This window comes from Puma concolor, chromosome C1 (assembly GCF_028749965.1).
Source record: "Puma concolor isolate L17-30 chromosome C1, mPumCon1.1.hap2, whole genome shotgun sequence".
NCBI lineage: Eukaryota > Metazoa > Chordata > Mammalia > Carnivora > Felidae > Puma > Puma concolor.
Window position 1 is genome coordinate 23458873 of NC_141674.1, and position 25400 is coordinate 23484272.

Below are 25400 nucleotides of genomic sequence, written 5' to 3' on the forward strand. Positions count from 1 at the left end.
GGCATACAGGATCCAGTTCACCACACTAACAATTTATCTATGCACAATACCAACCTTTCTCCTACGATAAATAACTAAATAAAAGTTATACACAGAAATTAGCAGGCAACACTTCCTGGGAAATCTGTGCTCGTGAGACAGGGAAAGTGTGAGGGCAGAAGAAGAGGTGAACCGGGGATAGGTGAAAGAAGAGAAGAAGTAACACCATCCTTCCCACGGGACAAGAAGGAAACAATCATTTTGCCCAAACCCATTCCTCACATCCAAGGGTAGATCTTATTTTTCCCAAGTAGTCTCTTGGGAAGGTTCAAATAAAGAAGGCTTTTCCTACCTGATCCACAAGCCACTAAACCTGACCTATGTCTTTGCAAGGTCAAAAGACCCAAAAGCGATCAGGTCAGCTTTGGAATGACCAGGAGTCAAGACTCAAGACAAAAGCCGCAGTTTAGTCCCTTCATCATCCTAAGGGTTTTTATAAAAATAAAAGATCCTCTTCTGGCTAAATTCCTCACATCAAATTTCTAGGTGTGAAGCTGGGAGAAATCCAGAACATCCTCTTACAGGAGTTCATTTTTTCTGGGTTTTCTGTAGAATTAAGAGCTCCAGCCACATGGCAAGTGTCAATGTTAGCTGAAGCATCGTCTTTGACATGCCTAGAATAAAGCTAACTCCACGTGGATTCTGGGTACTTTAAATGTCACCTGTTCTCTTCACACCAACCACGTCAACAATCATTCATTTCATGTCCACTAACATACTGAAGAATTGCACTTGACACATAAGGAAGCTTCACCAAAAATGATACCCTACTACTCTAAAGAAGTTTCAAGTGGAATGAGGAAAAGAGGACCAAGCCTCTGATACCCAGCAACAGATATATGGCAAGAAAAATACTGATCATAAATGCTGTAAGGTAAAGTGAGATCGTTATGGAGGCAAAATTATTAACAGGATTTGGGGAAAAGAAGGTCTTTTATAAGACTGCCAAAAACAATATTAGCCAAAAAAGACTTCACAGAGAAAGGATTCTGAAAACATACAAAGCAAGTCGAGTCAGAAGGAAAGGAGGGAAGACAGATTCAGGCTGCCTTTCATGACCTTCCTGGCTGTGACACGGAATATAAAACCAGTCACAGAACACATTTGAGGACGACTCAAATGGAAATTCAAGGTAAGACTTCTTAGATCTAGAAAGTTGATGACAAGAAAGAACCAGTTTTGAGAAAGAAAGGCTACCAAAGATGCTTGAGAAAGACTGCCTAAGACGTAAAGGGGAAGAGGCTATAGACAGAGGAACTGCTTTGGCAACAACTGAGCATCACAGAGGTCAAACGATGATCAATCCCCTCCCCCCACCCCTGCCCCCACAAAAGTGTGCAGATCTGGAACTAACAGACATTCTAATTTCCTGACAGGCAAGGTACAAGAGGCAAAGCTGTTCAAAGAGGGCCAAAGACCATACCATAATTAAAGCCTAGCTAGCAAAATAAGAATGGTCCTACATATCTGGTCCACTTTAAAGATTTCTGGGTTTTGGCAAATCGCTGCTCTCGGATCTATTCCCAGCTTCAGCTTTCTTATTTTAATTCCTTCTGTTTTTACTTTGTTTGTTTGTTTGTTTGTCTGTCTGTCTGTCTGTTTGTTTTAAACCAAAAATGTCTTCTGATAGACCAAGGAACTGAGAACTAGATTTCGGTTCTACCTCACATTATCATCAACGTATCCCCCAAAAAAACATCATGTCTCTGTTTTTAAAAAGTTCAGTATACATCTCCTACTGTGTTTGCAGACATCGAATTGCAATAAAAGTGTTTTAAAATACACTGTAATTAGTGCTGTGAATATCTAAGGAAACTAAACAGGCATGTTTTGCTTTAGGGGGGGGGAAAAAGAGAGATATAGGAACAAGTTCCTCAAGCCAACTTACAAATCCTCCTTTTCTTAGACAGGAATCGCCCGGGGATGAGCTCAACACATACTCCACCATGCTAACGCCTAGTCCCCCACTCTCCGACCGTGGGGACAGTACAGAATTGACCTCACTGTTCACATGGAAACTCTGACCAGGTCTTCTCTGCACCATGATTGGCTGGGAAACTGAATGATCTACAAAAAAGATACACAAGCATGATACAGTGCAGCCAGAGGCTCAAACAAATTATGAGTGATGTCTCATGGATAAACCAATGACTGGGAATCAGGAAGCCTGCCATGGTCAGGTGAGCCAAAACCTCCTATTGTGTTTTTCCCTAAGTATAAATTCTACATAAACTAAGGAAAACGGAACACACTCCTCATATATCCAGGACAGCAGAACAATACAGCAGTTCACATAACTGGTTTACCTAGGTATAGTGGATAAATTGTTTACCCCTTTCAAGTAGCAGAATTTCTTTTTAATATATTTTATTAGTAATATTACTGAAACAAAATGTGATTTTACTGCCCTTTTTAAAACCAACAACATAATTTGATATTTTCTGATGACTCACTGTCATCCGAGGTTCCATTTTTACATTGCGCTGTAACACAGCACGTTGGCTTTTTGGGATTTTCATCTCCTTCCTCCCTATCCTCTGTTATTTCTTTCTGCTGTCAGTGTGTGCCTCTACAGGTCCTCCCCATCCCTCTTCAGGGGTAGTCTGTCAGAAGAGCATCCGTGCCCAGTAACTTGATTTGGCCCCAACCACATTTACAAATAGATCATCCCATACACAGTACACAGGGGGGCAAGGGGAGGAAAAAGAAACATGAACTTCAAATGGCAGGCATGGATTTTCTAATTCCGAGTATGTTGACAGCAGTACAGAACAAGAAGTTATAGCTGAAATTACGGTCATTTCAAACAGACCACTCCCCTGTGGCTAGCACTTCAATAAAATATTGAAGATTTGATTTTGCGTTAATTATGTTTTAATAAATTACATCATATAAGCTCCTTCATGGCAATTATACTAAAGGACAGCACATTGCTTGACATGCTTATGTCACTGATGTGAAATTCATGACTTGCCAATTGCTGAGGAAAGGAGCTCTAAGACAGGCATAAATCACAGTACAGATGCTAGATCTAGATTACCTGATGTTCCCCAGGCACTGTCTCGCCATTGATCACCCAGGAATATTCCTTTTGGTCCATCTTTGCTGGATTCATCTGTTTCCCAAAACTTTTTACCTGGCAAGAGCTGCTGCAAATTAAAAATAATAGATGCTTTTAAAGAATTCATAAAGGATGAAAGTACAGCAGTCAACACTTTCTTTCAGACAAGGTACTGCAGATGCTCATGTGCTCTGGAGGGCTTTAATCGCAGTGTTCTGACTACACAGACTGTGGTCAGAGCACTACTGCATATTCGGTACAAGTCACAGAGAGGCCTAAGGCAAGGAGGGGCCACAGATCAACCCACCACAATAGAGGCTCAGCTTAAATATCTAGAATTATCCATTTAACCTATGCCAAGATTTTACGGGGGGCAGGGGAAAGGGGAGTAATATTAGACCTATTAGTTAAATACTTGCTGAGAAGACTCCCTTTTAAAAAGAATGTACCTACAACTACTAACACACTACTTCTGCCTACATGTGTACTAACTGGCCATACAAAGTTACTCAAGCTGGGGCATGAACTCAGACCCCAGCCATGGAATGCCAGAGGCAAAACTCACCTCCTTCGCACAGAAGACTGTGTTAACCAAAACATTTTCATCACCAGAAAGAAAAAACAAGCAAAATCTTCCCAACCACAACATTAACCTATTCCAAGATCTTGGGAAGACAGAACAGCCAATTTCCCCATTACCGGAAGGGAAATAAAACCTCCTATCCTCAGTTGATTTTAACAAAACTTAATAATACCATTAAAGTGACTTCACAAAACACTCCATGCTTCACAGAAATGTATACATCACTGGCCCTAAACCAATATGAGAACTTTAAACTGGCTGTGACCAAAGAAATGCAAAGTACCATTTAAGCAAAACCAGTACAGTTTTGCCCAAGATCAAAGCATTAGCGACCAGGGTCAGTTACAAAGTGAAATTCCACTGGAATTCCATCATTCTTCATTTTGGTCATCAGCTTTACTCACTAAAACGTCCCCCTTATTTCCTCTAAGTATGTTTTCATTTCAGCTACTACTAGTCAGACAAGAAAGACAGAAGTTTGAGACAGTAATCGCTGCTTTTGAGCATAAAAGAAGCACCTGGAGAGTTGAAGTTCTCAGAGGAACAGAATCAAAAATCAGAAAGCAAAATATTTGCTCTCCTCCTTGATAATAAAGGTTTGCCTTTCCAATTTATAACCCATACGGCAGCGATAATGGGGAGAATAACTCAACTTTGCCGTCACTGAAATCAATCTCGGCTTTCCAAATCTGGATTCTGGGTTTCTCAGCGTAATTTCAGTTCTGTCTCTATACATCTGCCTGGCAGACCTGGGTTACAACCTGGTCAAAGCAGTTTCCCACACACTTTTCTCTTCAGGCCCCAATCTGTTATTTTCTAATCTAGCAAAAGACACATTTTGGTCTGGCATTCAGTAAGCTTACGTTTACTTGAAGATGAACAGTTATAAGCAGTCGGTGCCTAGAATGCCTCGTGGCTTCATTCTCTGAGGGAAACAAGGACAGACAGAGCTCGTCTGTTAATCTGAGATGGGGGCAGGGGTGGGGGGAACGGCGGGTGGGCAGAAGGGAGAGCTAAGCAGTGGGGTCAGAAGCAGTGGCGTCAGGAAGTCACGGACTAGACAACTTTGATGTGTCCTGGGACAAACTGAACTGCCCTAGGCCTCATTCTTTCTGTACTGATGATGGAAATAATTTTCAGGTTGTGATGATTAGAGATGTTGTTGAGGAGTGCCTAGCACAATGCCCACCACACAGCAGGTTTTCAATAAATGTATTCAGTGTTAGCATGCCAGGGCAAAATAGCTGTAAATCACAGAAAGGACACTGAAAATTAACGTGAACTACTCAAGCACAATTCAAGAATTCTTGTTTTTAAACTTATTTTTCTTCTTTTAGTCTCAAAAATGGCCTCTCACAAGATTACAAATATTTCCCTATTGGTTGTATCTTTTCCAACTAAAATTGTGATTTTTCTCCTGCATTTTGTAGGTGGTGTGAAAAAACAGGAGTCTACGTCAACGTCAACTTCTCTTTTGCGTACAAGAATGAAAGCAGAAGGGACACCTCACTTACTGGTTAATTTCCATATAATAGTGGATGTTTTCCACATAATGATGGAAAGAGAGCAAAGGTCATCAAAAAAAAAAAAAAAAAAAGGCCAAGGGGCACCTGAGTGGCTCAGTTGGTTAAGCATCTGACTTCTGCTCATGTCACGATCTTGTGGTTCATGAGTTCAAGCCCCACATCTGGCTCTGGGCTGACAGCTCAGAGCCTGGAGCCTGTTTTGGATTCTGTGTCTCCCTCGCTCTCTGCCCCTCCCCCCCTCGTGCGCACGCGCACATGCGCGCGCGCGCTCTCTCTCTCTCTCTCTCCCTCTCTCTCTCTCTCCCTCTCTCAAAAATAAACATAATTTGTTTTTTAAAGAGTCAAAATGGCGCTCATCACTCTCCACACAAATATGGAAATCTTTACTGAGAACTCAAGGAAAAGCTTCTTTGAATATCAGCCTCCGTATGCAAATACAGTCCGTCGGTAATTTGTCAAACTGCTGACAAAGCAGCAGCCCTTGAACTCAAGGCTTCAAAAATGACTTCTGGAATCCTGTCATCTTTCACTGTAGCTTGCCAGGCTGTCATAACATAACATACAAAGCCAGCAAAAGCAGGTGAACATGTAAGCAAGGCTGGTTCCAGGCCAAGTTCTCTCAAAAGGAAACAACACAACAGACACGGAGAAAGGTGCTAAAAAGTGGAGATTTTACTTCAAAGTAGTAACAGATGCAACAAGTCTCAAAGGAACGAATACACACCAAAACCCCCAAGACCCTTGTCAGGTACTAAGAGGCAACCATTTCTCCATTAGCAATCGGTGTAAATGTAAATCCTACATAGAGACTAGGAACAGCGCAAGAAGTACTAGAACTCCACGTGCTCTGGCAAAGTAGTAGCGAGGAGGTCAACGAACCATTATCAATGCAAACAGCTTGGACTGAAAGGGCAAGTCTGTAAGAGATCATGAAAAAAGGGGTGGGAGAAGAAGGTGCTAGCACACCGATTCTGGGAGGGAAAGAGATGGAGCCAAGTTGTCAGAGTGCTCTCCAAATGGGAAGAAAGTTAAAATACCACACCAAGCACAACGTGGGCAAAGACAGAAGCAAACTCAGCAAAGCTCTTCAGAGTCTCGGGTCTGGCACGGAACCTAGCCTTTCTCACTTTCCTCCGCAACATACCCATCCCCACCCCTCACTTGTGTGCTCATCAGCATCAGACTGGGACCTCTGCCCCCCCTGGTACTCATGGCGCTGTGTGATCCCCTCCCCTTGACTGTGGGCCGGACCTAGTGACTTGCTCCTGAGGAACAACACACGGTAAGAGCAATGGCGTGTCAGCTTCAAAATTACCTTACAAACACGGACGACCCCTCCTGCTTGCTCTCCCGCTTGCTCACTTTGAGGAAGCTAGCTGCTACGCCGTGACCTGCCCTGCAGAGAGGCCCCACGTGGCAAAACCCAAGAGAGGCCAGGGGCCATCAATTCATTAGGAACTCAGGCCCTCCGAACGACAACCTGTTAGGAACTTAATCCCGACATCAATCTCCCGAGTGAGCTTAAAAGCAGACCCGTCCCCCGTTGAACTCTGAGATGGCCGCAGCCCCCACTGCAATCCTGAGTGCAGCTTGGGAGGGGCCCCGAAAGAGAGGGCTTTCAAAGCCATGAGTGGGTTCCCGCTCACAGAAACTGTGAGGTGTAAACAACTCTGTTGTTTTAGGCCTTGAGATTTTGAGGTAACGTGTCAGGTGGCAAGAGGAACTCGTACAGTTGTGAATGTATTTGAATACAGCTGTTCTGAGATTCAAAACCTTTCTTAAGTCTGATTTCAATAGGGGCGCCCGCCTGCGTGGCTCAGTCGGTTGAGCCGACTCTTGATCTGGGCTCAGGTCACGATCCCAGGGTCGTGGGATGGAGCCCCAGACGGGGCTCTGAGCTGAGTGGGGAGCCTGCTTAACATACTCTCTCGCTTGCTGGCTTGCTCTCTCTCTCCCTGCCCTCCCCCAATCGCGCTTTCTAAATAAAGTAAGTAAGTAAGGCGCCTGGGTGGCTTGGTCAGCTAAGTGTCCGACTCTTAATTTTGGCTCCGTTCATGATCTCACGGTTCATGGGTTAGAGCCCACGCTGCATCAGGCTCTGTACTGACAGTGCGGAGCCTACTTGGGATTCTCTCTCTCCCTCTCTCTCTCTCTCTCTCAAAAATAAATAAATTTTAAAAATAAATAAATAATTCAAAATCTGCTTAAAAATAAATAAAAGTTTGTTTTCAAGAAGCACTTCTCATTCCTTTTCTAGTATCTACAGTCCAAGGACTTTTGACTTTGGAAAAAATAACATGCTTTTCATTTCCCATTTTCCCCTACTTTGTCTCATAGCCCTTCTGCATTAAAAAAAAAAAAAAAAAAAGTACTAACTTCTGCAAAATTAGATGGGCTTAAATATATAAAGCTTACCGAAAACTAGTAGCAGTCAGATATTCGAGTCAACTAAAATAACGACATTCACCATTCAAATCTGATCAGAGTTAAAGAAACTATAATCTATTGAATTATAAAATAAAACAAAGTGACGATGAGTATCTGTTATTTCAAATGCAACAGCAACCCCTCTGGAGGTATCATCTACAGTATTGGCTAAAACAGACTGACTGGCTCACCAACCCCCTGGCATAAACACCAGGAGTTGCCAAACCTTCATTTAAGCCACACCTAAATCCAACACCAAAAATTTAAAACCAACCATTGTATGAAAAGTGAATTACTGCTTACCCCATAAAAAACTTGGAAATAAAATTGTTCTTTGACAGGAAAAAAAAAAAAAAGGAACAGATCACAGCAGAGGTTTACAAAATTTACTTTAAAGAAAGATTAGGCAATAAGAGGATTAAAAGATTTGACAATTCTAAAGGAAGATAACTGGAATTAGGAATTGGTCTAACAAAAGCAAAAGAGACCCAGGGAGTCAGATGTAGGCAGTATTACCCAGGTGGCAAATTTAGGGAGAGGGCATATGATGCACAGTCTATCCTCATAAAAGCAATGAGTGCATCAAGCTAGATAGCAGCCTGATTACAGTAGCCACTAAAAACATCTAAGTAACCTCCCTGGCTCAGACTCTTGCTGAGCAAGCAAACTTCATATGAGAACTTGGCTCCCTCCTGTAGCCAGGCATGCTGATCACTGAACACAATTATCCTGCCCACTTGAGAGTTATTATTTCTCCTTATAAATCAGTAAACTGTATTTTGGTTTTCATATAGAAGTCTCTTGTGGTTCTGGTTAGTATATGTCAATCCCATAATCCAATCACCTCTGAATTAGTGATCAAAATCCCTTTCAAGATCTACTAACTGAGAACCAGGACTTGGGAGGTCCCAGCATCCTCCCCAGCCAACAACAGACTTTGTACTCTTCCCTGTATCGTCCCATTAAATGGGATTCCTAGTTGCCCCAAACCCCCCAATATGTGAGTTCTCAAATCTTTGAGGGAAAAAAAAAAAAAAAACACTGTTTATCCCAGTTTGAACCACAGGTTTATAAAAGAAAAGACACAGAAAGTAAAGAAATCAGTAAGCATACTCATGAGGCTTCTGGAGAACAAAAGAGAAACCAAGCACTGGTTTACAAGCAATGTTAGCCATTCGGAAAATCTCTGAATTTTGTTTGGAAACACCTTTTTTCTTTTACCATCTAGCAAAAGAGACAATACACAAAGCCACACTTGCACAATCAATCACAACATTAGCCCCCACTAAGAGCCCTGTAAACAGAGGTGGAGACAATAAAGTGCTGATAATATCAAGCACCTCCAGCCTTCTTATTTTAAGCAATAATACAATAGTAAAGCCTGCATGGGTGCTCTGAAGTCACTTTTAAAAACCGACCTGCTTGGGGCGCCTGGGTGGCGCAGTCGGTTCAGCGTCCGACTTCAGCCAGGTCACGATCTCGCGGTCCGTGAGTTCGAGCCCCGCGTCAGGCTCTGGGCTGATGGCTCGGAGCCTGGAGCCTGTTTCCGATTCTGTGTCTCCCTCTCTCTCTGCCCCTCCCCCGTTCATGCTCTGTCTCTCTCTGTCCCAAAAATAAATAAACGTTGAAAAAAATAAAAAAAAAAATAAAAACCGACCTGCTTCTGAATCCCAACTCTGTGAATTTAACCCCTCTCGGCCTCAGGTTTCTCACCTATAAAATGAACTATCGCGAACATCAAATGAGATCTGTGCAAAAAAGTAGTACAATGCTGAACTCTGAGCAAGCACTCAAAAAATCGGCTGCCACTGTGACTGAAGAACAAAGTGGTAACCAACAGACCTCACACTACGAATGGCTAGCCAAATGAAATGCTCCTGGGGTACTCAACTAGCAGGTGTGAGCCCAGCATCAACCAGCCCGTGTGTGTGTAAATTCCATAAAATTAAGAGCCCTAACAAACCACCACAAGAAGAGCCATCATTACATCTCTGCAGAAACTAAGAGGCATGATCACTGTTAAGGACTGGGTATGTCTGACCACACCACCACGAACATTTGCACAGGGAAGTATCAGTGAGGTTTTCTGATGGTCTCAATACTCAATGCACACTCCGACAGGCACTCTGTTCTCAAAAGGAATAAAATATCAGGTAACTGCTTACAGGACTCAACACTGTCTGCCTCTCAGAGCAGAAATTAGGCTTCTTAAGGAGGAGCATTCACAGGGCGCACGCTACAGCCCTACAGGCATGCTCAGGTTTGATCATGTTATCTGGCAACGCAAACTTCCAACACAAGCTGAGTTTCATCACTGGAATGTAACCAGTGCAGGAGTCAAATACCTGATGTTTTAAACAGGTGGTAAGGTACAGGACGCCGCCCCCAATTTTTTAATCTCTTAGTACATATTCCCATTACATTCTCATGGCGTTAAAAGAATTCGACATCAACTCAGAGAAAGGACCGCTCAGAACTGACTAAAATAAAGAAGTATAATTGGTAACCACTGACAGTCACAGGCTCTAGGCAGAGTTCTGATGTGTGAACATCATATAATTTTCAGAAAGCCCTTCTCAAAATCTTAATGCCCTACCTTACCCATGCCCTTCGGACCATACAGGGTTGTAGCCACATCAAGGAAGACAGGACATCAAGTGCTTTCATAGTAAATACTATGAACTACACCCAGAAGTCATTTAAAAAGCTTTAACAAGAAACAGTTTAAATATAAAATTACATGTCAATATACTTTATTTTATTTTTTTTTTTAAGGGTATATCCATTCATTCACTGTTAGGATCATTCTTTCGGAAAGGGTAAAGAAAATATATATACATCAAGAGTCATGTTCATTCCTGAGAATATATCTCAACAACAACAAAAGACTGGAATTCAAAAGAAAAGGAAAACAAAAAACAAAAAAAACACCTCTACATTCAAAATACAAGACCAAAACAATCAGGAGCAAGGTAGCTGTGCTACCACAATGGAAGCTCACCCAAAACAGCCATAAAGACTCTAGGTAATGTTTACAAAATTAAAAGTAAAAGACAAAACTGCACAGGTAAAGACCCCTTCTCCTGGCGCACCCTTCCCTTCTGGATCAAGACTTGGAAAGAAAAATAAAAACTGAAATCGGTGCTTGCTGGGGTGGTGACATTATGAATGACTTACTACAAAATCAACGTTTATGATGCTTTAGAACTGATTTTCTAACAAATAGAAATTGAGATTACAGGGGTATGGAATTCACTACAAACAAGGCATTTTCTTTTAAGCATACACACTTCACTTCAACATAATCTCACAGTAACAAAAGTTAGTGGCAACTTTAAGGAGTGTCCACACTGTATGTTTCAAGTATTTTTAAGCAAGCACATAACATCTAATCCACTTTGAAACCTGTACCCTAAATAAGGAATGTCGAACGAGTTCAATGGTGTTATCACAGCCAGTTACTCTTTTCAATAGACAATAAGTATAACGAAGGTGGTGTTTTCCTCTTCATTTTCCCTTCTAGTTTAAGGAGTAGGACCTTCTCAATTCACGCCTCCTGTTGGTCTAGCTACTAATTAAGGAAGTGTCCTCCATTCTCTTTAACCTGTTGTTCAATACTTACACGTAAAGATCACTTTTCAGTGCTAAAACGTTTCTGACTGCTTCATTTCATTCAGATCACAAAAAAACTAAGCATCAACATCTGCTATAATTTTTTCACATCTCTCTACCAGGCAGATTCGAAACCTGGCACCTAGTAATTACTGCCTAAAACTGTCCATCTATGCGTCGAGATGCTTACCACTGAAAACTGATTTCCACATGAACGGTCTCTTAAGTAAGTATCTCTTTTGGTTGAAATCTAGTGTACTCCTTTTAAAAAAGAGGAATTTTTTGCATAATTATAATCCTGCAGTATATAAAATTAACAGGTTTTTTGAAAAATATTTTCCAGCTATTAAGCACTTTTCATAAGTAATGTCAATAGTTACGCTGAATGTCCTTTAGAAACTCTTCTGCCCCTAGAGAAATGACACAAGCCACTGAGGCCTGGCCAATGAGAGAAAATTTGCTCTCTCCCACATCTGGAAAACCGCTACTGCTCTTCTGGCTACTGAAAAATTTCAAAGCTTTCAGCATCTGAAGTACTGATGTCAAAAAGTAAAGTATTACTTGACTAGGCCCTGAAACGCACAGCCTGTAGAAGCCACTACTGGAAACAGAAGTAATGAAAGACACTCTTCACCCTAAAGAAGAAAAACCTATCAGGAATCAAAGTGATACAGCTACCAGGCCTTCATTTTAAGATAAGCACACTTACGGTGTACTTCAGACTGTTGAACTTCACAACCTCCTACAGATGAAGAAAGGAGCACTACCCTGTGACAGGACTGGTCAGGACTCCCGTACGGGAGAGCGAGAAGACAGTGGGAAGGACTCTCGAACAAGAGCAAAGACAGAAAGGAAAGCACACGGGCAGGTGCCCACCAAGAAGAAAGGCATCTGGCCAGCGACAGAGGGAAGCAGTAAGGACTAGGCCAACTAGCCCAACTAGTCCAGCGACCAGTGACGCTCTAAGCCAACAGGCAGTACAGGAAGGAACGTCATAAAAATTAAGTTCAGAAAATTAATCTGACATTCCTCCATAAAATGGGGGAAGGGGAAGGGGAAGTTAAATGGACGTCAGGAGGCAATAATTAGGCACGAAAGGGTAAGAGAGGGGACCTGTGGAAATCGGGCAAGGAAGATACGAACTGCCATGCAGATGCTTCTCTCGGCTTTCAAAGCATTAAAAAAATAATAATAACAACCAACAAACAAAAAAACCTATGTAATTTCAAAAGTGAGGATCCATAGCCCATTATGACAAGCAAGAATGAAGTCACTAAGTACACATAAGCCAGTCTATCACTGAAATTCTTTTAAGGAGAAGTCTATTCTGTAGAGTTGTGCAACAGAACCCAAGTATGTACCAATACGGTGTTCCAAGTTTAAGTTCACAAGTCCAATGGGTAAAGTTTTCAGGTTGTCCTGAAGATCCATGGTTGGTTGCTTCCTAGGGAACAGTACGAACAAAAAGACGAATCAAGCAGACAGAAGAATTTGGTAGCTCTTAAATTTTAGGACAACCACGAGTTAGTCAGAAGTGCATTCAGTTCTTCAGCTGATGGCTGCCAAACTCCACAGTGTGCACTCTAAAGGAGCACAGCGGTTCCTTACCACACAAAGAGCACAATCACTGTTAACTTCATTCGTGAAATGAAAGAATACTTTCATAAAAAAATTCAGAGATACTGTTAGCACATCAATCTCCATGTGCTTTTGTGATAAATTACCCTGGGGCAAGCTCCACACTAATCCTTTCTCCACTGCACCCTCCCCACCTCCCAAATCCATTGAAAGTAAAATTCTTTACACCTTCCCCCTTCAAATTATTGGAACAGAACCAAATGAAACTTCTTTTCCCTGCTATCTTCATAAAACTTGATAGACTGACAGTAAACTGTGTTCAGAAAATGAAGAAATGTCCAAGGTGAACTAGGCTTTTCTGCAGGATAAAGGAACGGCATGTAAGGAAACAGGATTATATTATCTAGGTCAAACAAGGTCATTTGTTTTTGCACATGTATAAGCTACATGGTTTGTCCTATAACATAATCATATACATGTTACACTAGGTCTAGACTTAATAATTATCTAGGTGATTTCCTGCAGTAATACCCAAGAGCCCAATGTGCAAAAGATAAGCCTCCAGATCACATAGGAAACCTGTTAAGTTCATGAATAAAACCATGAAAACATCTAGTTTGCTTCATGACCTACCCACCTCATATCCCCAAAGCAGGAAACAGCTCAACTAAGAGAAGAGAAAGAGTCCTTTGCCTCAAGATGGGAGCAAGTACTTAAAGCCACCCACATGCCCAGTCAGCCTCAGGGCATTTTTAATTATTAAATTGACAAGACAAAGACCTCAGTGTGCCAGGTATGGACAAGTTCCCTTTTTCATGCACTCCAGGAGATGAAAATTTCATAGATATGGCTATTATGTATACCAGGAAGACCAATACGGAAAATAAATTCTTTCCTCTACATGCTTTGCTATAATGAGAATCACAGAATGCATTGATTAATCAAGAAACAATGGATTAACTCTGGTTAATTCTGGTTCCTCGTCAGTAAAGTAACAGTAAAGAAGAGAGAATTACACACAATATTGTTTAATACACACTCGAACAAGAAATATAACAAAAGTAATTCCTGTTTTCTAAATACAATTATGTCTGGTTGTGTATATGTAATGAGGGTATTTCCACGCCCCCGCAGATAACCCAGAGAAAGTGTCCCATTGATCGAGTTACAACTATATTAAACAAAAGACCCTTTATAATAAACCCCTTATATCGGATTCAACTTGGATGATAATAGCGTTGCTGATTTACTATTCATCTTATGTACTACTCTTTGCAAAATAATCAAATAGTTTGAAAATGTAAAAATATGCAGAGAAGGATGAATGAATAGAGGCTTTTTTAGTTCTGGCAGTTCCTCATCCTCCCCCCTTCACAACCCCACATCCCTTAGGATAGAAAAGTAATCTGAATAAAGAATACAGGCAATAAATATTTACGGAATTGAACTAAGGTCCCGTGCGGGAGGACAGTATCAACTTCTGGATAAAAGAGAAAATAAAGAGGAAGCCATGCTTAGGAAAAAAATATTTATTTTGTAAGATTCATTCAACACAGCATATGGGCAGATGCTATTTACAAAGTATGTTATTAAGCTGAAGCCCCTGCCCTGAACAAACTTATGTGCGGGGAAACAGAAAACATTTACACAAATCACTACATATGAAATAAATCAGAGCCATAAGAATGACACAAATAACTTGCTACTTGAATTCCTCTCCATAGATTCTGGTTGGTAAGAGCAAGAAAAGTTTTATAAAGGGGAGCTGATAAGTGAAGTTAAATAACAGACTCTGGACATGAAGAAACGAACAGGAGAAAAACCCAGTAAGATCTGGATTGACAGAGATGTGTATTCAAATAGCTGGTTCATGATCATGTTAACCTCTCAAGTCTCTTTTTGCCTGGTCTATAAAAGGGCATCACAATATTGTAGGACCACTGTGAAGACTGTAACGTACACAAAGTAGTTGGCATAGTACCTGGAAAATTATATACGGTAATGTGCTGCAGCTATTATTATTATTCCTGAGCCTACTGAAATAGAACTTATTTGGCATTCAAATCCACATCTTAATACTCATCACCTTAGCTGGAATCACTTGGCCTTAGGACTCATTTTCCTCATGTAAAAAAAAAATGGTATTAATATCTCCCAAAAATCTATTCAGAGATTCACATAAGCAATGAAATCAATGCCAAAGTATCTTGAAAAGTGTTAATGCATTACTGTAGCGATTTAGTTGGCCTGCCCTCAAATAAAGCACAGTGATGTGGATGAAAAGAATGAAAACATTTCAACCAATGGAGGATAAAGGGGGAGAAATTTAACAAACACAGACTAAGCAGTATGTGGATAAGCTACATCCTGCTGCAAAGGATATACAGTGGTAGGTCTATCTATTCTTCCCAATACAGGAGAGAAGGCAGATATTGGAACGAGTGAGGTTCCCAACAGGTCTCAAAGTGGTGGGACAGAATTGAGAACCAGGTTCCAAATGTCAGATGCACCCACATTCTCAAGGTTAGAAGACCCCTCTTTCTTTTTCTTTTTTTTAATATAAAATTTATTGTCAAATTGGTTTCCATACAACACCCAGTGCTCATCCCAACAGGTGCCCTCCTCAATACAGAAGACCCCTTTTTCTACCTTTTTCTTCAAAATGCCCAGTCCCAAAACTATTACGAGATCTCAGGAACTTCCCCAAACAATACCTTAAAGAGGTCACTTACTTCATCTCTAACCCATAGTCACTAACCTAATACAGGAAAGTCATGAACTAAGATCTCATACCTCCAGGTCACTTGGTCTGGCTAACTATGGATGTTTTCTCTTAAGGAAACATTCTAATAGCAAGATGCCAAAAATGCCCAACAACCAAATGGTATTAAGACAAGGCTAAAGGAACTAGGCAGTTTTACCATTCCTGTCTGTACTCAAAAGCTATATTTTGGGGGAAAAGGGATTCACTGCATTATTTGGTCAGATGTTTTTATATTAATACACCAAAGACTTTATTAATTCATCTTCCTTCTGCAAGAAAGGGTGCATGATTTTGCTGGCACACAATATATCTCCTGTCTAAATTCTGTCAATATTGGAGTCAACCGAGTTACTCTTATGGGACTCGAATTGCAAGAAACTGCCAGTGTTAGGTAGCCATTCTTGGGCTGTGAATCCTAAAAGTACTTTTAGCTACTCAAAAAAAAGCCTCCAGTTCTATGAGCCATTCTGTTTGCCATGATGGAAAGATGTAGAAAAGAATTTAACAGACTTGGTATCCACATCAGGCTTCCACTTGCCTTGATTTCAGAATTGCCACCCATGAGCCCTTAGGAACAGATACGTCAACGCCTTAGACAACTGCAGACTGGTGGATGAGTCACTTAGAAAACCCAATGAAAAGTTACAGAACCTCTACATCACAAGGGGGAAGTCACTCTAAAAAGACATCTTTTAGATGCCCTCTGGCATATCCTAGAAAAAGGAGAACTATCCCTCTTTTCTATCTTTTTAAAGATATAGAAATAAGGGCAAACTCCAAAATCTTAGACTTGAAAGGGTCCTGGGAAACCAGTCCAACATCTTTGTCTTACAGATGAAAAAAAGCCAAAGTCCAAAGAAGATGAACGTCTGAGCCAAGGCTGGACTGTGGCTTCAGGGTTCTGGTCTAGAGCGTGCTCTCTCCCACCAAGTTACACCTTTCTTTGGGTGAACTGTTCTTTAGCTCTCTAAATCACTACCAAATTCCTCCCTTTACTAGCCATTTTGCTATTTTACACTTACAGATAGAATTCCTACATAATGTCCAATAAGAATCTGCAGCTATATTTTAGGGGTGCCTGGGTGGCTCAGTCACTTAAGCGACTTCGGATCAGGTCATGATCTCACGGCTCATGAGTTCAAGTCCCATATCGGGCTCTGTGCTAACAGTGCAGACCTGCTTTGGATCCTGTCTCCCTCTCTCTGCCCCTCCCCAGCTTGTGTGCTCGCTCGCTCTCGCTCTCTCTCTCTCTCTCTCTCCTTCAAAATTAAACATTTAAAAACATTTTTAAGAAAAAAAAAAAAGATTGGGGCGCCTGGGTAGCTCAGTCGGTTGGGCGTCTGACTTCGGCCCAGGTCATGATCTCACGGTTCATGGGTTCGAGGCCTGTGTCGGGCTCTGTGCTGACAGCTCAGAGCCTGGAGCCTGCTTTGAATTCTGTGTCTCCCTCTGGCTCTGCCCCTTCCCTACTCACACTCTGTCACTCTCTGTCTCTCAAAAATAAACATTGAAAAAAAAAAAGAATCTACAGCTGTATTTTAACCCTATCTCACCTTATTCTACTTCCAAGGAACATGACAGGATTCTCATTAGGACTCCACACACACGAGCACCTCCCAGATCTGCTTCCTCAGGTTTACAAACTTGTCTATGCTTCAGCTTTCTAAAACAAAGATGAAGGGCCACGTATCTAAATACATCCCATTTATTCCAGAAATAATCACTACTATCTCAACGTCCCTGAAAATGATCAAGTTTTCTGCACATAAAACAGTAAGGAATCTTAAACAGAAAAAAAGTCCTCAGTTTTTAGAAAACCAATTATGCAAAAAAAACAAGGTGCCTTTTCTATCAACAGCTCTCCCCTTGGCAAATCCATCCTTTTTTAAGACACAAAAAGTAGGAACACTGCTGTCCTCTTACAGGTGAAGCAAGTAAATTATACAAAATCAGAAACCAAACCAATGTAGAAACCAAGCCCAGTTACCCAAGGTTAGTGAGCCTTTCCTCAGTACTACAAAGATCTACTCCTGATTACTCAACCGCTTAATCTTCTCATGTGTAAATTTAAGAAGCTGCTCCAATATGCGCCTTTCAACTTTTCAGGACTATACCTTTAAGTTGAATGGAAATGACCGGCAAGGAGAGTAGATGACATATTTGAAAATAATTTGTGGCCTAACCCTAAGACATTTATTTTACTATCGTCCTTTTTATGTTGATTTTCTAGAATAAGAGGTAGGTAAAGCACTTGTATTGTGATCCTTCAGCTAAGAACAACGGTACCTCGGACAGCCAACAAGGTCTGAGGTGATGGTTCAAGTAGCCACTTCTTAGCAAGAGTTCTAAGAAATGCTCTACATTTTGCAGAGCCTAGTGTTGGCTTTGACGGAAAAAATGTTAACAAGAGCCAAGAAGCATTAACTTTACTAGAGCTCAATTACTCTTAATGGAACCAATTCTCTTCCAATTCTAACGATTCATAACGTTCTTAACAGAAGGAACTAGGACTCATTTTCGTTTACCAAAACGAGGTATCTATCGTTTACTGTAATGAGGACTCACACAAGTGCAAGCGCGTGCGCACACACACACACAAATACACACAAAATAAGTGAAACAAAAATACACTGTGCCTGGCTGAAAAATCAAAGCAATTTACTTGAAATTTTAGCGTATATAGGGGTAAAGACTACATTTATACACAGCCCCTCTCTTTCATTGCTTAAAGGGAAGGAAATTTAATGAGGTTAAACTAATTAGAAGCCGTAGCTTTATTTTATAATAAAAGCTTATTAATTCTTCGTTTCTCTTTTGCCAACTTCCCTTGTAACACTGCAGAAAACATTCTCCCATCTTGCACCTATCCAGACCCCAACTAAATAAACCAGAAAACAATTCCCAAGTCTTCCACTCTTCCATTACAGTAATCACAAACTGTCCGAGCGATACCGACCACTCCCTTCTCTCTAAACCCGAAACATATATAGGCAACACTGGGCCTTCTTTCTGTTGTCAAGTGTACTCTCTGCTTCCTCAAGTAGCTAAAGAGCTCCTTGGGTACAGAAACCTCATTCTCTATACTTAGTCTGTCCACACCGTGCCTAGCCAGTGGGTTATGCTTTCAAAAACCAGGGGCACCTGGCTGGTAGAGCTTACAACTCTCGATCTTGGGGTCATGAGTTTGAGCTCCACGTTGAGGGCAGACTCTACTTTTAAAAAACTACCTCAGTATCTGTATTTTGGGAGGAACATATATTAAGCATTTGTTTTAATCCTCCCCCAAAATATCAATTTTTATACAGCTTACTAAAATGAGATTTTCATTTACTCTAAGGGAACATGCTTTGAAGAGGAAGCCAGGTCAGAATCCCAGTTTCATCACTTACTAGATATGTGGCCCTGGGCAAATTAATTCATCTCTCTCAGCCTCTTTCTTTATCTGGATAAGAGATCCGTCCTGATAGAGTTACTGATGAGACAAACTCCTTAGCACCTGTGTAATACATTGTCAGCAAATGGTAGTTATTATTACTCTCTGAATACGTAATGAGGAAAGAAGAAGAGTGACAGCCCATAACTGCTGGAGTACATTTTGGTTATCTACATATGCCCACAACTAGGTGTGAGTATACAGATACCAAAAAAATACTATTTCCTAACACAAATAAGAAAGGTGAGGTTTGGAAGCCTTGGGTAGGGGGAAAGGTATTTTTGGAAGGAAAAAACTATTCAAAAAATATTTTTGTCAGGGTGTCTGAGTGGCTGCCAGTTGAGCATCTGACTCTTGATTGTGGCTCAGGTCATGAACTCATGGGGTTCATGAGTACAAGCCCCACATCAGGTTCTGCACTGACAGTGTGGAGCCTGCTTGAAATTCTCTCTCTCTCTCCTCTCTCTCTCTCTCTCAAAATAAAAAAGTGTGTGCATTTGTGTGTGTGTCTGTGTGTGTGTGTGTGTGTGTGTGTGTGTGTGTAGTTTTGTCATCATTTAAATAAAATTCACTTTCTATTCGATTCTGTTCACTATTTCTTCAGTTAAACAGACTTTAAGCCTTTAGAGATTATATAGTGTACACAACAGCAAAAGGCATTATTTTATTTTGAATAATTAACTTTAAGAACTGGCACTGATGTCTGGTAGAGTGGACCAGGCTAAAATCACAGGAGTGGGGAACAAGAGAAACACGGTTTTCCCATCTACACTTAATATCTGATTCATCTGTTTAACTTTCTGTTCAAATTTTGCTCCAAAAGCTGAGAAAAATCTCTTCCCCATTAACCATAGAGGATTTATTAATGTGCACTGTTTTAATATTAGGCAGGCACGGGAGACATAATGCCACCTATCTAACTTCTCTTAAAGCTCTAGGAGAAAAACCCATGAACAGGCCCAAAACCCATGAACCCAAGATGATAGGACACTGGAACTCTGATCACAGGATGACAAGGAAAAGTTGGAAACGAAATCTCAAAACACAGGAAGCAAGACCCTCAGAACCAAAACACCAGAAGAGTTTAACTAATGCCTAACCACAACGGCAGTCAATGAATATTTGCTATACATCAGGAGAAGAATTACCTTAATCCTGAACCCTCAGAACCCAGCACAGTGCCTGGATCAAAGGATTATTTGCTAAATCAAAGAACAAGTGTGTTTAATGAATGATATAAAAGAGAATCCAGAATACAGCTATTTTCCCTCCTTTAAAACATTAAAACAGATGTGGGAGCTTTTAAATATTAGATATGCAAAAAATAAAACAGAAGGAAAAAACCTAAGGTTAAGCTCCAGAACAAGAGAACCACAAGCAAATGCCCCCAGCTTGAGAACCTGTTACACCTTTGGCTCTTAATCCAAACTATATGTTCTACCTTATCACCAATACATTCTAACTGTCAACCACAAGAATGGCCAGAAGTCAGCTGTGCTTTATACTCCCATTTCTTCTAGAATTACGGCAACCCTCCCTATCAATGTGCAGATGACAGGAATTTGTTTTTGCAAATTTTAAACATTATAAACAAACCAAACTTCTTGTTCCTGAATTCTGTATATTCTGACTGACACCTCTACCCTCTGGAATCATTTCACCAGAAATCTAACAACTTCCTCTCCACAATGGAGCTCCAAACAACCTCCTCAACCTACTCTAAAAACAGGTTATCAACATGTTCTGATCAGCAGCCAGTCTAAGACCCCCTTCCGCTGCAAAAAGAACCTAGCAAGTGGAAAATGAGGCAAAAGTAAGGATATGTGATGATATAAAATTATCTTGTGAAACTTTAAAGCCTCGACTTACAACTGACTGGCTAATATAACCATCAATAATTTGTGCTCATGTTTTGGCTGCTTTGTTTTATTTTTAAGACATTAGGCTAAGGCTAACGTTCTTCTTATAATGAAATCATTTTGGCAAAATTCAGCAATATCCCATTCCTATCATGAGGATGGCAACAAGGAAAAGCAAGCACATACTTCTGGAGACTAGATTCGGACACATTTGATGAAAGACAGCTCCAAACTTCCCTTAAAAACAGGCCCACTTTTCTGACACACCAGTTCACTTACCTCTCCCATCGCTCTTCCCTCCAGAGCAAGTGCTTGAAAATCATGATTCAGTTCATCCATAGAACGCACCTATCGTTCAAAATAGAGAAGGAAAAAGTTTCGAGTTAGCATCTTGAATTGTACGCTCACATTAAACACAACGGTTTACCTTCAGATACTGACAAAGACATAACAAGAAGCAAGTGACTGAAATTAAACATTCACTTACCTTCAATCAGCAGGGTTCAGAGCCAATGACCCCTGTTTTCTCCCCTCCCATTCCTTTTTTTTCCACAACATGAAAAATACATAATCCAGAAAAAGCATATTCCATCAAATGAGCATTATGTTAGCTATTTTTCATATATTTTAAATGTATAAGACCAACATGCTGAAGGGCAATGACCTATGATTATGTGACCTGAACATGGCTCTGGACTCAAAAGCCACAGTGCTTGCCCCCAACTGTGACAAGCAAGTAGAAACAAGGGGACTCATTTGACCCAACCCAGTTATTTCTTGGATAAACCTCAGGGAAAGGCACTGCAAACTGTATAGTGGGGTGTCCGAACATTTCTCCATGTTGGAAGATCTCTGCAGAGGGGCTCTTGGGATCTCAACTCCAGGAGGAAAAACCAGCACTCATCACAAGAATCCCTTCAAACCTCACCTATCATTAAACTACTGCCCACATCGGAACAATCTTTTCAGGCTTCAATGAACTCCTATCTAAGGTCATCTCTACAAGATAAGGTTAAGATCAAGGAAGAAGGGTGCGATCGTTTATTCGAAACAGTAACCCAAAAAACCTTGTGTTGTCTAATATCCTGTAGGTCCTCTCAGTTATGAGCAGCAAGCCATCTCTGCTGCCTGAGGCGAGAGGACCGTCCCTTGTTTATTCACAAGGAAGGCTCTTCGACCGCTGGAGAAAGACAGCAGAGGGCCTGAAGCAGGACTCTCACAAACCCCTCATCTGACCATCACTACCTCCCAATGTAGGTGTACAATCGCCAGCAGTGGGTACACACAAAGGTCAGGCTGAGGTCAGGCAGGCAGAGGGAAGAGTACGGAGAACACGGGCCAGAATACAGCTAGGAGAACCAACCCAAGGATTTTATTAACAGGGCTGCCTGTTTATCACCCAGCAATCTTAACTTGACTGAACCGACACCACATAAAAATATAGCTACACCGCCGTTCGGAGTCACATACCTTCAAAACCCAGAGCTGATATACGCTACAAAATGACAACGTGTCACTAAGACAAAGCAGCTTTGGGATGCCTGCTAAAAATGGAAATTTATAAAATTCAAAATGAAGCTAAAATTCAGCCCAATGAGAACAAAGAGACACAGACAGAGACCAAGCTTTTGACTGTGGTTAAAATACTTTCAAAGGGCCTGGAAACAAGCTGTGAACACATTACAAAGTGTTTCCATTATTTAGGTAAACACACTGAGTAAGCTTCTAAGCTATAGGGAGTAAAGATAAAGGCCGGACCGTGGGGGGAGGAGAGAATGAGGACAAGATGCTAACTGGAAAACTACAAATGTCAGATGAAATCATTTTGAACCTTCAGGCCAGAGTGAACATTTACAAAGCATGTAAATCAAATGCATAAAGCTCTATATCTAGCTCTTTCTGTGGAATCCAATCATACATTTGACTAGAGCTAGGCATTTCTTGAAAATCCAATCTACAAATAGTTTTAACCAAGAATGTTGGAAATCCTATTTATATTTCCCAAGGAGGGAAATATAAAGAGAGTAGTAAGGCAAGGTACAGAACATGCAGTACACATATTTATGCCATCGTCACAACAAAGTCACAGCGATTGTTTCCATTTAAAAGATGAGAACACCGAACCTCTGAGAAATGCCCTTCCCAACTGTTGTTAAGAGGGCAGAGCCCTTAAATGGCACTGCCAGGATTTGAATCCGGGGCTTCCAACTCAAAATGCAACGTCCTTCCTATGTGACCACGCTGCCTCCAAGGCAGCCACAGGAAGTTTCGCCCCCTCAGATAACAGTGCCTTCTGTTTCTGCCTGGGCTTTGAGGAGTGTGCTTTCTTGGCGTGTTTGCCTTTGCTTTCCACTGTCTCCTCCCCCGCACCTTCAAAGCCAGCCCACCCTGCCCTTGGAGCCATTTCCATTCCCTTCTATACGATCTATCTTCCCATCCATCCCTCACTCACTCACTCACTCATTCATTCATTCTCTCTCTCTCTCTCTCTCTCTCTCCCCTCCCCCCCCCCTTCCCTCTTTCCCTCTCTCTCTGTTCTTATTTGCTAGCTCTCTCAGGTCTTCTCTCTCCCTCTCTTCAGTTCCCTCTTCACCTCCTCCAGCCCTCCCTCTTTCCGGGTGTCTCCCTCTGTTCCCCTCCCCCCCGACCCAGAGGATGAACCACTCTTCCTCCTACCTCTGCGCACTACCCTCCTAATTCTTGTTGGTCGTTCTCCTCACACAGGTGAGAAGGAGCCTCACTTTCCAAAGTTTGCCATGCTAGTCCAGAAACTCCATTATAAACCATTTGCCCACAGGTGACTAGACCAGACAAATCAAATCATTCTCACAAAAAAACGTTTTTAACTAGTCAGGAACGTACTGTTTATAGTAGAAGCTATACCTGGTATGGTCATGGACACCAGGCAGACTCTCCACACAAATTCTTCCTAGGAAACAAAACTAATGATCAGAAGAAGATGCTCGGGAATCAAGAGAAATCAAAGAATGAAGAAATATTTTAGGCAGGTAACAAAGAAGCTCCTTCTATCATAAAAGAGAAGAGCTGGCTGCAAATTATAATCAGAGTAAATTCTCCCATCAGGACAGAACAGTCTTGTCCAGTCCTGGTGCTCTACTGCTTTCTCTAGGTTTGAGTGCCGGGTGAGTGTTAATTTCTAGCACGACTTACTAATTTCTTCTCCATTTTTGCTAAACGTCTAGAAGACGTCCTTCCTTTCACTAACTGCTCTTACCTATCTGCTTTGGTTTCACAAATCTATTTCCTGTTTTCCGTCTTTGGGCTACTTGCCAGTAACACGGAACTTTCTCATAACCATCCAGGACTTGCTCTACCACTGCCCCTCCCCATGAAGGCATCTGCCAGTCCCTTTACTGAAGACGCGAGCAAGAGAAGTGCTTTAGTGCCTGACCTACGTCTATGTTCCTCTCTTCATCCCACCACAAATACCATCCATACACAGGTCCTATGCTTCTGAGTTTCCCTTCCATTTCCCAGTTCCCAGAACTTTCTTCCGTAAACTCAACAGCTATCTCTCCTTCTAGCAGGGATCCTGTCCTCACTAGATCCTGTTGCCTAATTTGGCAAACTAAGTTGCATGTTTTACCACACGGAAGTTATAAAATAAAAACAAATAGACCCAGAATTACAGATCACACTTGGAAAATTAAAAATTAAGCAAAAGTATCACTTTACAAATCTTTTAACATAATCAAATTCTCTTTAAGATAATCACATGGAAAGGGTGCCTGCCCTTTCCATCACCCCTTGAGAAACCCTACTTACCATACCCAACGGTCCATACACTTATCAGAATCATCAATGAATGATACACGTCACTACTGCCTCATCTGTAAAACTGAGGTAACACCAACTCTTTTACAAGTTTGTTGTAATAGTTAAATGAGACAAAATGGCCAATACTTAGGAGGCACTTATTCAACTGTACCCACCTCACAGGTTATTCTGTTTCAAGTACCTGAAATGTCTCCTTCACCCATTCATCCCTTCTTTCCCCACCGCCCCCCCCACCCCCAGGGTTAAGATTTTGGCCATTCCTTGTTGGGAGGGTGGGGTGGGTGTCTCTCCAGTTCAGCATTTCCATAATCAACGTATTAAAAGTACCTAGATCATGCAAACATCTAAATTACTTTCTAAAACTTAGCATCTCAAAGTACATCCATCTCTCTGTCTCAATTCCCAGCTAAATCATCAATTCAAAGAAACTTCAACACTCACTCTCCATCCTCATCCATTCAGAAACTTCCAAAAGGGAAACAAAAAAACAAAAAAAACAACATCATCGCTGGCTCAACCTCATGTTCTTTCAGTTCTCATTTCTTAAAACACTCAGTAAAACCACTTTATAAAATTCCTTCATTCCTGAACTTCCCATGCCACTATGGTCTCCTGATTCTCCTCCTACCTCACTATTCAGATGTTTGCCAACCAACATTGCCAACCAACATTGTAGTCAAAGGGGGGAAAAAAGAACAAACTCAGGCACAGACATCCAAA

General features: G+C 41.3%; 1 protein-coding gene and 1 long non-coding RNA gene across 19 annotated transcripts in view; both read right to left on the reverse strand.

Moving 5' to 3' along the window:
- The window catches only part of PUM1 (pumilio RNA binding family member 1), a 134403-nt gene that overhangs the window by 71439 nt on the left and 37564 nt on the right, over positions 1 to 25400 (reverse strand). For 9 of the 18 annotated variants that reach the window (XM_086716267.1, XM_086716266.1, XM_086716264.1 and 6 more), the window contains exons 3-5: positions 21162 to 21230; positions 3080 to 3188; positions 1928 to 2106 (exon numbers count right to left, since the gene is read on the reverse strand). In XM_086716267.1, the coding sequence (XP_086572393.1) occupies positions 1928 to 2106; positions 3080 to 3188; positions 21162 to 21230 (357 nt within the window). The remainder of the gene's footprint in view (positions 1 to 1927; positions 2107 to 3079; positions 3189 to 21161; positions 21231 to 25400) is intronic. The other 9 variants (XM_086716268.1, XM_086716269.1, XM_086716272.1 and 6 more) reach the window with 3 other exon arrangements.
- Positions 7361 to 21155, reverse strand: LOC147577887 (uncharacterized). Its single transcript, XR_015254578.1, has 2 exons — positions 9294 to 21155; positions 7361 to 9054 (listed from the first exon to the last, which is right to left on the reverse strand). It is a non-coding gene; the product is annotated as an uncharacterized LOC147577887 (long non-coding RNA).